Source organism: Ixodes scapularis, unplaced genomic scaffold (assembly GCF_016920785.2).
Source record: "Ixodes scapularis isolate PalLabHiFi unplaced genomic scaffold, ASM1692078v2 ptg000827l_1___fragment_1__unscaffolded, whole genome shotgun sequence".
Taxonomy (NCBI): domain Eukaryota; kingdom Metazoa; phylum Arthropoda; class Arachnida; order Ixodida; family Ixodidae; genus Ixodes; species Ixodes scapularis.
In genome coordinates this window covers 320,860-335,311 of record NW_024610045.1, presented here as the reverse complement: position 1 = coordinate 335,311, position 14,452 = coordinate 320,860, and the positions used below count along the sequence as shown (strand labels likewise).

Genomic DNA, 14,452 nt, shown 5'->3' with positions numbered 1-14,452 from the left:
CCGAAATTGTGGGAAAAGTTGCCCCGTCTGAAGCGGGCCTATACTTCGTTTCATACATAGCGTGCAACGCACTCAAAGCTAGCGCACCGGTATGCATTGCTGACTCTGCCTCTGTTCGCCCCATAAAATAGTGTGTCTCCTGCAAAAATAAAAACAATTAAAAAGTCGAAAAATGAGCCTCCTCGGTGCTAGTAACTGATAGTGGCGTTATGACTTCGGCGGAGTACAACTGTTTTTAAATAAAAAGGAAAAGATAATGTAAACCACTTTAAATTGTTTTTGTTTTCGTCCGCGCAGCAGCCGCTGCGGGTTTTCGGGTTGTGTGGTACTGGCTGGTTTTGAGAAGATGGCGTCTTACGCAGCAAGCTCAAGTACCTCTCCTGCTCGGATGTTTTCGAAGATTCATTGTGTGAAAATCTTGAAAGAGTGGAAGCAGATGATCCCCAATGTGTACGCGAGTAAAAGAACACGTTCCCCGGAGAATTCGGTCATGAAGTCTTGGAGACGGCCAGTAACGACGCCGGAGTGTGCGCCCGTACTGTCGCGAAGTGCAAGGCGCAGTCCCTATCTGGGAAGGTGGCGTCCCCGATGCGAAGACCTCACAACATGAAAGTTTCGAGCAGGGGAACCGTACAGCACGACGAGTTCACACAAAACATTCGCCTGAAGGTGCTTCGCAAGTACTCAGAGAGGGAGATTCCAACCCTTGACAGCTATTTCAAAATAAAATTACAGGCCACAACTATTGTCGAATAATGTCTTATTATAAATTTTAGGACAAGGCTGCTATCAGGGCGATTTCTCGTTCCACGCTGCACGAAAGAAAAATATAACTCTGTGCTTGAGGCAAATAACACTTGCAAAGCGTTAGGGCAGATGGTAGCGATGTGGCCCCTCGGCGACTTATAAATAAAAATCAAGAAGAAAAGAGGAATTTAAATATGCACTTCCGAAATGCGCACAATCTTTCGACAAAGGTATGTCTGAAAAAGAATTAAAAAAAAAAGAAAATCTTTGTGCGTCAAGTGAGTTCAAACCACCGCCAACGAGACGTCAGTATCGCCAGAGCAGCGCCTTATACCACTCGTCCACAAAACGCGCGGAGTGACACATTTTTTTTTTCCTATTTTTTCATGCGCACCACTTCAGTACCTCTGTCAGCGTTGCATGCTATGTATGAAACGGAGTGTATGACACCCTATTATCTGGTAAACAAACCATTTATGAACGCTTGGGTGTTTAAACGATGTACTACGCATTTGACAAAAAGAAAATAAAAAAAACAACAACTTTGGGTGTTTAAACGTTGGACTACCTTTTTTTCAAAAAAAAAAAAAAGCAACAACAACAGAAAAACACATTTCAGAGGAAAAAGTTAAGGAAAGGGAATGTACCATTATCTTCAGTGAAGTTCGGTGACAAGACTCGGGACTCGAGCGGGAGTGCAGTTATCCTTGGTGTGACCCCATGAGACTGTCTTGCTGCCTTTCCTGGGGTTTATCTAACTGAAGTACATGCACGAATAGTAGAAGAAGCATGTGTCCATAACACTCATTATTCACAAGAAAATTTGTCAACGTCCATAATGACTCATGGAGAAAATTACGCGAGGAATGTTTCGGCCGCGTTGGCCGACTTACCTCTCGTGGCCAATGTTTCATTGCAACTTTAATTGTAGTGAACATTTATAGGGTATATTACAAACAAAGTGCAATTTTGTTTTGTATGAAACTACAACGCACAAAATGGCACTCTAATACAGTATGTTGAGGTACCTCTGAACAAACTCCAGGGTTTCATGGCGCCTCCTTCAGATACGTGATGTTCAACATGAAATATGTGCACCAAGGAGTGAACAAACAGTGACTTCCATTTTGTCTCAAACACCAGGGACATGCCAACAAGGTGTCCAACGTGTAGAAGGTCGTATAGAAGTGTGCCAAGATGAAAAAGCAAGATGTAACAATATCGGAATAAGACCACACCAAAGAGGCACCGTTGTAATGAGACCATCTACGATGTAGAGACAGTAATCGGGAGTCAACGGACGTACAGCCGCGATTCACTTTGCGTTCATTGAGGTGAAAGATAGCAAAAAAAATTTTGAAAACCCGTTTTTTTTACATTATTCGTTGAGCGCAGCCGGTAGCAGAGCAGTTGTGCGGCTCCACGAAAATCCTACTGACTCGCTAGCGTTTCTCAACTTCGTTCTTCGCCAGTCGGCACCACAGATCAGTGATGATCGGCACTCATAGCCTACCAGGGAAGAAAAACGTACGAGCTCAGAGCCGAGCTTCTATCGCGACTTTCGTAAAGAGAAGCTCCGGTAACACTTTGGCGACTCGTGAGCTTCAAACAACGCCTCTTCGAACGAGCCCAACGAGCCCGCGAATCCAATACGTCGAACTGTTTGCGCCGGCAAGCAAGCTGGGAGCCAGGGGGCTGGAGGTGTAATATCCGAAAGAGACGAGGCGTTGGTTTCTACGTCTATTCCGCACATGAGATAACAATATAGCGAAGCTAGCCGAGTGTGAACACTGACTGACATTACATCAGAGTACACGCAGTCGAAATGACGCCTGCAACAGAGCACAGCCGGAGGCTTTCAACAGGGAACAGATGCGTTCAAATAAGCTGCGATATCAAAACATCATGTCTCCTATCTCTCCTTCAGTGTCCACTTTGATCTGTGTATACTGCAGCACTCGATGCTGCAAGCAATAAAGTCGTGTATATGTACCTTTCGAAGCGATTGAAAGTGCGTTGGTTTCACTTCGAGCCCACAAGCAAAGTGCGCGACGAACTTGACGAACTGTCATCCGTCGGTCTCGCCATCTCGCCGGGTCGCGCGGTCGGCCGCGAGGTCGCGGTCGCTGCGCAGTTGGCGTAGTGCGCACCCAAGCAGCACGTTGTGAATGGGCCATCGCTGGCAAGTGTACTATGGCCAACCAGATTTTCGATGGCCCAAGCTTGGCCAAAGTGCTCGGCAATAGCAGTGTTTTCGTCCTCGTCTGGTGACTTGCCATTCACTTTATGCCAGTCGCTGGCCATTCACTTTAGGCCAGTGACTGGCCATTCACTTTAGGCCAGTGACTGGCCATTCACCTTTGTCCAGTGACTGGCCATTCACTTTAGGCCAGAGACTGGCGATTCACCTTTGGCCATGACTGGCCATTCATATGTAGCCAGTGACTGGCCATTCACTTTAGGTCAGTGACTTGCCATTCACCTTTGGCGAGTCAATTTCGGCCAGCCACTGGCCATTCACGTTTGGCCAGCCACTGGCCATTCACGTTTGGCCAGCCACTAGCCATTGACTTCCGGCCAGTCACTGGCCGAAAGTGGCTGTAGTTATACACTTAATACATCATTTATCACAGACCGCCAGAAAATTTGGGTGTTGCTCAGAAGACTGTCAAGAGTTTCGGGAGGTCAAGTTTGAGAACTAAACCCCAGAAACTTTTTCATAGTAATGACACGCGAAGCTGCTGCAAGGCTGCTCAATATTTATTGGACTTTTTGAGTACTAAGCCTTACGACGCTGGTTGCGACCACCATTACAGTCGTCGTGGGTTCAGGGATGGTATGTTGTCCCACCATTAAGATCCCCCGGTAGTGCAGCAGTAAAAAAAAATAAAAAGAAGTAACTTTAGGTGAAGGGACAGTGCAACAATAGAGAGTTTTAGTAGATCGTTCTGATACCTCCGATAGCCCCGATAACGGTACTATGGATGCGCAAGGGAGGCGGTAGCGGAGTATCGGGTATCGTTATCGGAGTCATGGGAGCGATCTACTAAAACTCTCTACTGTTCGGTTACAATATTTTTCACTTTACACAAGCTTACTGGCACTAATGGAAAAGAGAAGCCTTGAGTACACCAGTAAAAGTTTTTACACATTTAAGGGTGTAAATCAGTTTGTCCCTGGGCTAACACCCTTATGGCGTTCAGGCAAGCACCCTTCATAAAGGGTGCTTGCTAACACCCTTGGTAAATGGTGCTTGGCATAAAATCAGCACCTGCTGGGGTGGCCCAGTGGATGCTGGGCCACCCCAGCCAATCTGGCGCCGGGAGGGTGTCATGCGACGTTTTGGTTATGTGGAGTACAAGGTCACATGACGCTCTCTCGACGCTGGATTGGCTGGTAGCGTCCGCCGCGCTCGGACGAAAGGTGAAATGAAGTATAGACCCCAGTGACCATTTCATTGGAATGTGTCCAATACACATATCAGAACTTGTAAATTGTACAAAAATCATATATGGTATTGCATATTCTTATATTATTATTACGTGATTTACAGCTTATCATGTTTACTGAACACATTTACACTTTTTTCACTTGTCACTTGTCACAGCTTATCACTTGTCTCCTACGCGCATCTGGCTCAACACACAAATCGCGCATTGTACCAAACGGTCCAAGAAGACGGAAAGGAAGGACTCCCCTCATTCTCGGACCCTCGTTCGTGCAACCGGAAACAGTCATTCTCCCCCTAGAACAGGGGTGCACAACATACGGCCCGCGGCCCGCGGGCCGTATGTTGTGCACTCAGCTGGCCCGCGGCCCGCGGCCCAGCTGAGCGCAGAAACCGCTCGCCATGTCATTCAATGCACTACAGCCGTTGACTTCGCAGAAAGCATTTGAACCCTTTGACCTACCTTTCTCAGAGTCCTCTTTTCCGGGGGGAAACTCCGCTCACAGACATACGTGCTCCCAAAACGGAGTTTTGGGAGCACGTATGTCTGCGATCAGACGTTCTCACTGATGACCCTCAACAAGGACCGTCTTCGATCTTCTATGACGGGCATGACACTGCGAGATGTGCTGAAGACGGCAACCAGTGCGGTGACGCCAGATATTGAAAACCTGTCTGCAGCAAAAAGGTGTAACGTGTCACACTAGGTGCGGCCCGCGCAGTTTCCAATAAACAATGTTTGGCCCGCGTCATTTTTGAGTTGTGCAACCCTGCCCTAGAAGATTAGCCCGTCGCTCAAAACTCGCACAAAAGTTGCTTTCCCCACCCCGTTCAGCCCTAACCTGACAGTGTTGTGGAAGCTACGTGCTCCTTGGGCCAGCCCACGTGGGCCAGCCACACGCTCGTTACGCCACGGGTACTTCGAACGGCTCGGTTAACGCGCTGACGCTATTGACACCACCACAACGCTGCCAGCGCCACCAAGGGCAAAGCTGATAACCACGCCTGCCTTGCTACTCCACGAACGCGATAAATCTTTTCTTTCTGGTTTTGTTTGCGCCGGATATCCCATGACGCATCGCGCTCTCCGTTCGCTTCTCTTCGAGCGCTTGCTCGAGTGCACCGTTTGGAACGCAAAATATAGCCAGTCGTTCAAAATACAAACGTGCGATTATCATTTACGATTATTATCCTTCATACTTGATTCACTTCCGAACGAAATTTGAATATTTCAATTTTTGTTTCCGTACCCCTTTAAAGAACACAACTGTGATGATGATTTAATGAATGATGATGATGAAATAATTTTGACTAAAGAGAGTGACCACAAGGGTATACTGAAAGAATCACTAACAATGATGAAACCTAGAAATCTATTAGTGCCTTCCCTGTGTTTTGCCATTGAGTGGAAGAAGTTTCTTGGCCTATATTTTTGTTAGAAACAGGTGTGATGCGTCCGTCTTTTTAAATCTTGATGTTGTGCATATTTTTTATTTCCTAGGTTGAAAGCTCAAGGCATTCCCTGTTGTTTGTTCAATCACATTTACCCAAATGTTAGTAGGTTGCTTTTTTATGTTTACTTTCCTTGGGTATGCCAGGGGTTGTGAACAGTAAAACGCTGTAAGGCACAGGAAAGAATTCCCTCTGTAAAGTGTTGGCAAGCAGAAGAAAAATTGTAAAGGCTGACTTCATGTCTTCCCCTACGTTTTCTTTTCTGGGTCGCCTATTCATTTTTTGCCCATTAATACTCAGCTGTGTATGATACTTCACTGCGTTTGTGTCATCCTTCAGAGAACCCGTCTATAATAAATTATCTGTTTAGCCTGTTCACCTAGCTTGCACCCTTGTTTTTGTTTATTAATAAATGACTGCAGGATTCAACTGCAAGCACTGTGTTAATGCATACTAATAAATAGCAGCATACTTTTATTGACTAGTGCTGATGATTGGACTAGTTAGTAGCCAATTATTGAAAAGAAATCATGAAGAATATGGGAACAGAGGATATGAACACAACACAGCGCTGTGTTGATCACCCCCTTCTTGTCCGTGCCATTCACATTCCATGTTTTTAATAACACATTTAAAATTAATTTTCTGCTTGGTATCATCTGTATAGGGGTTCGCTGGAACGACCCATGTGCTATTGCATTCACTTTGGGGCAGCTCCCCCTTCCTCATGGTGCCATCGTTCAGGAAGTGCAAGGCGGGTATCACTCTCACTCTTGTGGTTCAGTTCCCCAGGTTCCCATAGGTTTCAAGCTGCTAGCCAAACTGAGTCAGGCCTTCCAGCCCTGCAGGAAATGTCAATTCCACTCTTTTAGACGTAGACACCCACATTTTGCGTGTACGTGAAAGAAGCTCCAACAGAGAGGAAGCAAAATGATTGGTTTTTTTTAATGCATCCTTATCTCTTGCTGAGAACATACATAAACGTTACACGCTATTGTACATTCAGTGGTGCGGCTTAATTTAGGAAGAGCACATTTTTTCATATAACTTTTATATAAAGAAAAATCTCAATATAATGGGTCGGGCATAAATGGTTGCTATGAACTGCCCTATACATTTACACATTACCTGATATCACTAAAAGAGTAGAGTAGCGTAATGCTGCACTGCACCAATTACGACTTTGTAACCAATTAATAGTTGGCATTTATTTGTTTATTACTATTGGCTATTATTCTTTGACAGAAAGAATAACCGGGCGAGTTGGTGCGATGGTAGTCTTTGAACTCCATCAAATATTCACGTTTGACATTAGTTAATTTTTTCCGCCTTTTTTCATGTTTTTGCTTTTTCTAGCTGCTCTGATTTTTGTAAGGCTTTCACGACTACTAAAAAACGTGACAGCTAAACTCCTTTTACTTTTTGCATCACACAATCGTAAACTTAAAAAGTGTGCCGGTTCGGTAAGCACGAAGAGACCTAATTTCCGAGGATGAAACCTCTAAAAATGAAAGCCGTTTACAACTCCCTGTAACGCCGAATTTGAGCGCAGCTCTTGAGGAGGAGGAGGGAAGGGTACTGGGGAGATCAGTTGACCTCGGAAGGGGGGGTCACGTGACCTCGGGGGTCACGTGACCTGAGAGATCACATGACCTCGGGGGAGGGGTCACGTGACCCCCCCCTAGGTCCTCCCGAAGGAACCCGAGGTCCTCCCGAGGTCCTCCCGAAGGAACCCGAGGTCCTTCCGAGGTCCTCCCGAAGGAACCCGAGGTCCTTCCGAGGTCCTCCCGAAGAAACCCGAGGTGCTTCCGAGGTCCTCCCGAAGGAACCCGAGGTCCTGGGGGGGGGGGGGGGGAGTCACGTGACGATGACGTCATCAGTAATGATGACGATGACGATGCGGATGCCGATGAAGTCATTGGCATCCGCATCGCCATCGTCATCGTCACTGATGACGTCATCAGTGACGTCACTAATGACGTCATCGGCATCCGCATCGTCATCATCACTGATGACGTCATCGTCACGTGCCCCCCCCCCTAGGTCCTCCCGAAGGAACCCGAGGTCCTCCCGAGGTCCTCCCGAAGGAGCCCGAGGTCCTCCCGAGGCCCTCCCGAAGGAACCCGAGGTCCTTCCGAAGGACCTCGGGTTCCTTCGGGAGGACCTCGGGAGGAATTCGGGTTCCTTCGGGAAAATTTACCCATAATGCACCCCGCGGTTACGCCGACGGCGACGGCGACGGCGACGGCGACGCCGCTCAAGCCGGAAACGGGCCCCTAAGAGCTGCGCTCTAAAACAACGGACAAGTAAAAGAAACAAACAACACAGGGCGTTGTTAGTCCTTTGTTTTTAGCGTTTTTACCCTCGGAAATATGACGAAGAGACCGCGCGTCTCTACGCACAGGCATTAGCATATGCAAAAAATCATGCTGCATGCTCGCTCTTGTAACGTTTTTCTCGCTCCCGCTTTATGAAACAAATCGGTGGCGAGCGGCTGTTAGGACAAGACGTCAGATCTAGCATGACCTGTGATTAACACCTTGGGACGGCGACTGAATGCTTGAACTGCCGTGAGACCGCACTTGAACGCTCCGCACAAGCGTCGTCGGACGAGCGCCGCACGACGGCGCCCAGAACATTCCCACGGTTCCGCCGCGCGAGAATCTTTCATACACTGCGGAGCGAGCCACAGATTTTGAAGAAGATAAGCTCTTTTCAAATAAGGAAATAACACAGGGCAGAAGCATAGTTAGAATCAAGCATAGCTTAGCAAGCGCACGGTACACGACAAAGTTTGAAACAGCAGCCCACTTCGCAGAAACAAAAGAAAGTTGCTAACCGGCGTTTGCACGAGTCGTGCATGGGCGGTTCTGAACTTACGGGCGTTGGCAAGAGGCAGCGTCTCTCAGCTCTCAGTCACCGATTGTTATTCTTGAACACGGTATTCGTAAGGAAGATATTTGAAATATCCACTAAAACGGCTAAAACGTAAAAAAAGGAAATTTCCGAAGCCTCTGAAACTTCAACAATCATTCAACCGAGCCCAACGGAAGCTGATTGCGATAGCGATGGTCTTGCGCAGCCTTTAAGAGTCTCTTTTCCTTTTTATTTATTGTTAATTTTTCTTAGAACGATATTAAGCAAAATATTAGTATATTAATAACAATAAGAATGTCACTAAAAAATAATGTAAAATATTAGAAAAAAGTGAGTAAATCTTAGGTTTTATTTAAACTTCACGTTGTTTCTTTTTTGTGTAAACCGAAACCGAAACTAACTTAAGCAACGTTTCCTTCGTCGCAATTGTTTGCGTGTGTGTGTGTGTGCATGCCCGTGCGTGTGTTGGTGCACGCGCGTGTGTATACGTCCCCGTGCATGCGCGTGTGCGTTTCTGGTTGTGCATGCGTGTGCCTCTGCGCGCGGGCGTGGGATTGCGCGTGTGCATGCGTGTGTACGTGCGTGCGCGCGTGTATGCGTGCGACTGCGAGCGCGCAAGCGTCTGTTTGTGCGTTCTATTGCACTGCGCCCGCAAGAAGAACAATTGGATGTCCCTGGACACTGTTAAAACACTAACTTATTGATTATTATTATTATTATTATTATTATTGTTATTGAAACATAGCCCTGAGACTTTAGTCGCAGGGCCCTAAACTTTTCTATAGCTGGCTGTAGCTGTATGATGTATCTATAAATTTTTAAGGCCGACCATGCAAAGCTAAAGGGGGTGATAGCCTCCCATTGAATTTCGCATAGACGACCATAGGCCATTTTTTATGGGATGTCTCGGACTGGTTTATTATGGGATTTGCCTCTTTATCTGTGTGAGTTTTTGTGCATGTCACCATATTCTCAAATGAATATTTTACTCGGGTTGACATGGTCATGCGACAGGTTCTAGCAGCATGTCATGAATATTTGTCAAACATTTTCACAATATTTTGATTTCATGTTGCCAGATATAAACTCGAGACTAACTGATTTTCTCACTGTACACTTCCATCAATAAATATTTGTAAAAAAATGCTAGTATAGAGCATTTCACCCTACTTTCTGATTTCTGAGCATGGAGTGATTTGTAAGAAAATTAAATATAAACTCATATATAGAATTTTGTTTGCAAACATAAAAATTGTATGCAAAAGAGGCACTTGATTATCAGCTATTTGCATGAATTACAACTGACATTATAAGAAACTAGACTGCTAACAACTGTTACTTTTCAAGCAGAAATCTTACCTGTACATTATGTACAGAGCAATGTATAAGCTTTTCAAAACCATTTCACATTATTTATTTACCACCCTCCTCTACACCCTTCTCACACTCTTCACTAAATGTAGGGTGTAACACGAAACAGCAAATTTTCGGTAAAATATAAGGTTGTATTCCTAGCTTTTAGGGTGTTAAAAGGGTGTAGCCGAGGGTGTAAGTTGCTACAACACCCTTGTTACACCCTTAAAAGTGTAAAAACTTTTACTGTGTAGTACGGCCGAGAATCACTGGCGTCAATCACCACGATAGCGTCGATAGCGTCGATAGCGTCACGGCGTTGCCCACCGCCCGTCAACAACCACGTTGTTAACAACAAAACCAGCGTCCTGCACATCTAGGTCGAGATGTTCATTTTCTTTTTTTTTTACGTGTGGTTCGATTTTGAACGTTTCCGTTGCGGTTTTAACCGAAGCTGTTAGCTTTCCTTGGATCAGGAAATCAGTACCCTAGCACCTAATTAAAACATTACTGAGACTAGCTTAAGTTTAATCAATATATAAGAGACGTCTTGTTTAGGCTCTTCCAAAACACAAAGCCTGAAATATCCAATCTTATCCGATTCAAGCACAAGCTGATCGGGGTGCGTGGCTAGCGTGGCGGTTTACTAAGCTGAGTGCATTGATACACCTATAGGTTTTTAAGGTAGGGAAGGGGGCTTATGGTCGGTATACAGGTACACTGGCTGGGTAACGGAGGGTGCGTCTTCCGGGAGAGGGGAGCATGTGCGCCCGATGCACCCGACTACAACTTTTTTTTTCTTCGAGTGCAGTTGGGAAGTATATATGTGGAGCGCCAACCGAAAAATCGCGGATGTGGTATTCGCGCTAAGAGTGCCGCGCAGCGACACAGCGGTATTGTTAGCGCGAAGGCGACGTCGGCGCTGCTTTCGTATTTTATTTTCATAAAACAACGACGGGCACAATATTTTCCCACTTCTATTAATGTTCCAAATGAACATATCGAACGACAGTGCTAGTTAAGACAATAGCCTTTCAAGTCTAACGAAAAAAAAACTGAATAAAACGGTGATCGTTTGCTTGCGCTAACAGTGTTCGTGCGATGCACGCAATAATATCCTGCCAACCACTCGCTCATGATGCTTCTCTCGCTGCCCGTCGTTATGCCAAAGTTTCGTCAACGCGATGAAAGTTTAGATTATGGGTGTCCCTGCGGCGAAACTGAAAATCAGCACTTTCGGCCGAACACTTGTCGACCATGTTTATGTCCACTGCGGCCAAGCTGAGAATCAGCACTTCTGGCCAAACACTCGCCGGCCATGTTTATGTTTCCGGCGGCCAAGCTGAAAATCAGCACTGCTGGCCAAACACTTGCCGGCCGTGTTTATGTCTCCGGCGGCCAAGCTGAAAATCAGCACTGCTGGCCAAACACTTGCCGGCCGTGTTTACGTCTCCGGCGGCCAAGCTGAAAATCAGCACTGCTGGCCAAACACTTGCTGGCCGTGTTTATGTCTCCGGCGGCCAAGCTGAAAATCAGCACTGCTGGCCAAACACTTGCCGGCCGTGTTTATGCCTCCGGCGGCCAAGCTGAAAATCAGCACCTGTGGCCAAACACTTGCCGGCCGTGTTTATGTCTCCGGCGGCCAAGCTGAAAATCAGCACCTGTGGCCAAACACTTGCCGGCCGTGTTTATGTCTCCGGCGGCCAAGCTGAAAATCAGCACTGCTGGCCAAACACTTGCCGGCCGTGTTTATGCCTCCGGCGGCCAAGCTGAAAATCAGCACCGCTGGCCAAACACTTGCCGGCCGTGTTTAGGCCTCCGGCGGCCAAGCTGAAAATGAGCACTGCTGGCCAAACACTTGCCGGCCGTGTTTATGCCTCCGGCGGCCAAGCTGAAAATCAGCACTGCTGGCCAAACACTTGCCGGCCGTGTTTATGCCTCCGGCGGCCAAGCTGAAAATCAGCACTGCTGGCCAAACACTTGCCGGCCGTGTGTATGTCTCCGGCGGCCAAGCTGAAAATCAGCACTGCTGGCCAAACACTTGCCGGCCGTGTTTATGCCTCCGGCGGCCAAGCTGAAAATCAGCACCTGTGGCCAAACACTTGCCGGCCGTGTTTATGTCTCCGGCGGCCAAGCTGAAAATCAGCACCTGTGGCCAAACACTTGCCGGCCGTGTTTATGTCTCCGGCGGCCAAACAGAAAATCAGCACTGCTGGCCAAACACTTGCCGGCCGTGTTTATGCCTCCGGCGGCCAAGCTGAAAATCAGCACCTGTGGCCAAACACTTGCCGGGCGTGTTTATGTCCCCGGCGGCCAAGCTGAAAATCAGCACTTCTGGCCAAACATTTGCCGGCCGTGTTTATGTCCCAGGCGGCCAAGCTGAAAATCACCACTGCTGGACAAACACTTGCCGGCCGTGTTTATGTCTTCGGCGGCCAAGCTGAAAATGAGCACTTTTTGCCAGGCGCTTGCCGGCAGTGTTTATGTCTCCGGCGGACAAGCTAAAACAAATAGTTTGTGGCCGGACCCTTGCCGGCCTTGTTTATGCCTCCGGTGGCCAAGCACTTAAAGTGGCCAAGCTGTCCAGACACTGGCCAACCGTCGGCCGATCGAAATTCACTTTCTGGTGCTGCTTGGGGAATCTCAGCGGCTCGGCCATGCTTGAATGGGCCGCTGGGCTCGGCGGCTCGCTGGCTTGATGGGCTACAGCGCAGGCAGCACATGCGCACGGGCTCGCCGGCTCACTGGAATCGCGGCGAAGCGAACTGCCTCCGAAGTTCGAGCTTTCGCGCGCGCGGGTTGACGATGAAAATTTATCTTCTCAAAAAACGAGTCTGTAACGTATCGTTTGATGGCGCAAATTCACGTATTTTTCACGTAAGTTTCTACAGTTTGTGAATCTCGCGAAACGGGCGATGAAGAGTGGTGGGCGAAATGTGCTCGTATGTGGTGGTGGATTTTGTGTACGGCGTAGGATTACCCAGAAAGGTAGGTCAATATCAATAAATGTGCGGGTAAGAGGAAACTACATGCACGTAACCTCTCAAGCCTATTAACCCTCATTATTTTATCGTGCGAACTGACATTGTCACGTATCGCGTTTGATTTGGGTTCCAACACCGGTAACCTAACTTTTGTTGCATTACAACAACTGCAATAAACATTTCTGTGAAAACGATCACTCCAATAAGCACGTCGTTATTGGGCTTTTTCATTGAAAGGTAGGTCGCGGGTGTTCCAGCTAGTTATTCTGAATGGTTTGGTGGTTGTCTAGCATTTCAAGCGCGCGAGGCGCACTGTGTGCCGTACCTACAGCCGTACGTACTTGCGCTTTCAAACAATGTGAATGTGTTTGCAATGCGAAACGTTCGTGTTCTGTGTATCCACCTCCAATATCGTTCTCTCTCGTATTGCCGTATGATAACTCTTGCTCTTTTACGATATCATTGACGCGATGTCGTATATCTGGGCATACTGATATCCGCATGTTGCTTCACGGACGATCAATATTGTGTTACGTTTCCTCTTAGTCCGCGGTGTATGCCGACGTAATTCATGTTGGTAACTTGGAATTTGTTCTGAGATTTATGCCCGCCATATCATATTGTATTCTCCTTTGGGCCCGTGATCGACGACCGATATTTATATATCGTGTGGCCGCACAGTATGTCCATCTCGGTCACCAATATGCACGCGTTGTCGTATTCTATTCCAATAACCGTAAGTTCTGTCGGGATATTGTGCTCCGATAGCCTGTTGTATACGAATAACCACAGGTTATATCGGGATATTGTGCTCCAATATCTTGTTGTATACCAATAACAGCATATTATATCGGGATATTGTGCTGCGATATGAATTCACATCACGTGTATTGGGTTAATCGGATAACAATAAGTTTTTGTTGGTTTCCACCAACTTCAGTGGAATACAATATTTCCAATAAGCGGAGTTTATGTTGGCCTTTTTCAATGAGGATACACTCCCCTTTACCAGCCGTAACATTGCTCGTGCCACGCGCCACGAACTTTTGCTGAGCAAACTACTCGACGTGACAAGCATGGGCTATCCATTGTTCATCCCTGACAAGAAAATGGAGGCTTTCTTTGACATACCTTTGGAGCTCACTGTATATTAAGAGTGTCGGATATAATGCATAGGGGTTGTCTGACCACCGAAACTGTGTGCTCTCCTGATTGAGAAGATACATCAGGTTCATCTAGGTATCGTCACACGCAAGGAGCTAGTCAGGAGCTATATCTGGTCGCCGTCAATTCACAATGACCTGGGAGAACATGTGAGACATGTCAACAATGCTACTAATAGCAAAGCGAGCAAGCCCCAGCATCCCTCCACCTTTGGGATTGGCCGACATCACCCTGGCAAGGGTGCACCTGGATTTTGTGGGTCCAGTCAAGGGGAAGATGTTTTTGGTCGCCGTAGATTCACACTCCAATTGGCCCGAGGTGAATGTTATGAACAAAACGACATCACAACATACAATCCAAAGTCTTCAAGACTTGTTTTGCCGTTTTGGCAGCCTGAGACCATTGTTACAAACAACGGCCCCCAGTT

At 47.1% G+C, this 14,452-nt stretch overlaps 1 protein-coding gene across 1 annotated transcript in view; it reads left to right on the top strand.

The window, feature by feature from the left end:
- Positions 1–14,015, top strand: part of LOC121834234 — a 36,520-nt gene extending 22,505 nt beyond the window's left edge. Inside the window, exon 5 of the mRNA XM_042287987.1 lies at positions 13,874–14,015. Coding sequence (XP_042143921.1) covers positions 13,874–14,015 — 142 coding nt within the window. The remainder of the gene's footprint in view (positions 1–13,873) is intronic.
- The last annotated feature ends 437 nt before the right edge of the window (positions 14,016–14,452 follow it).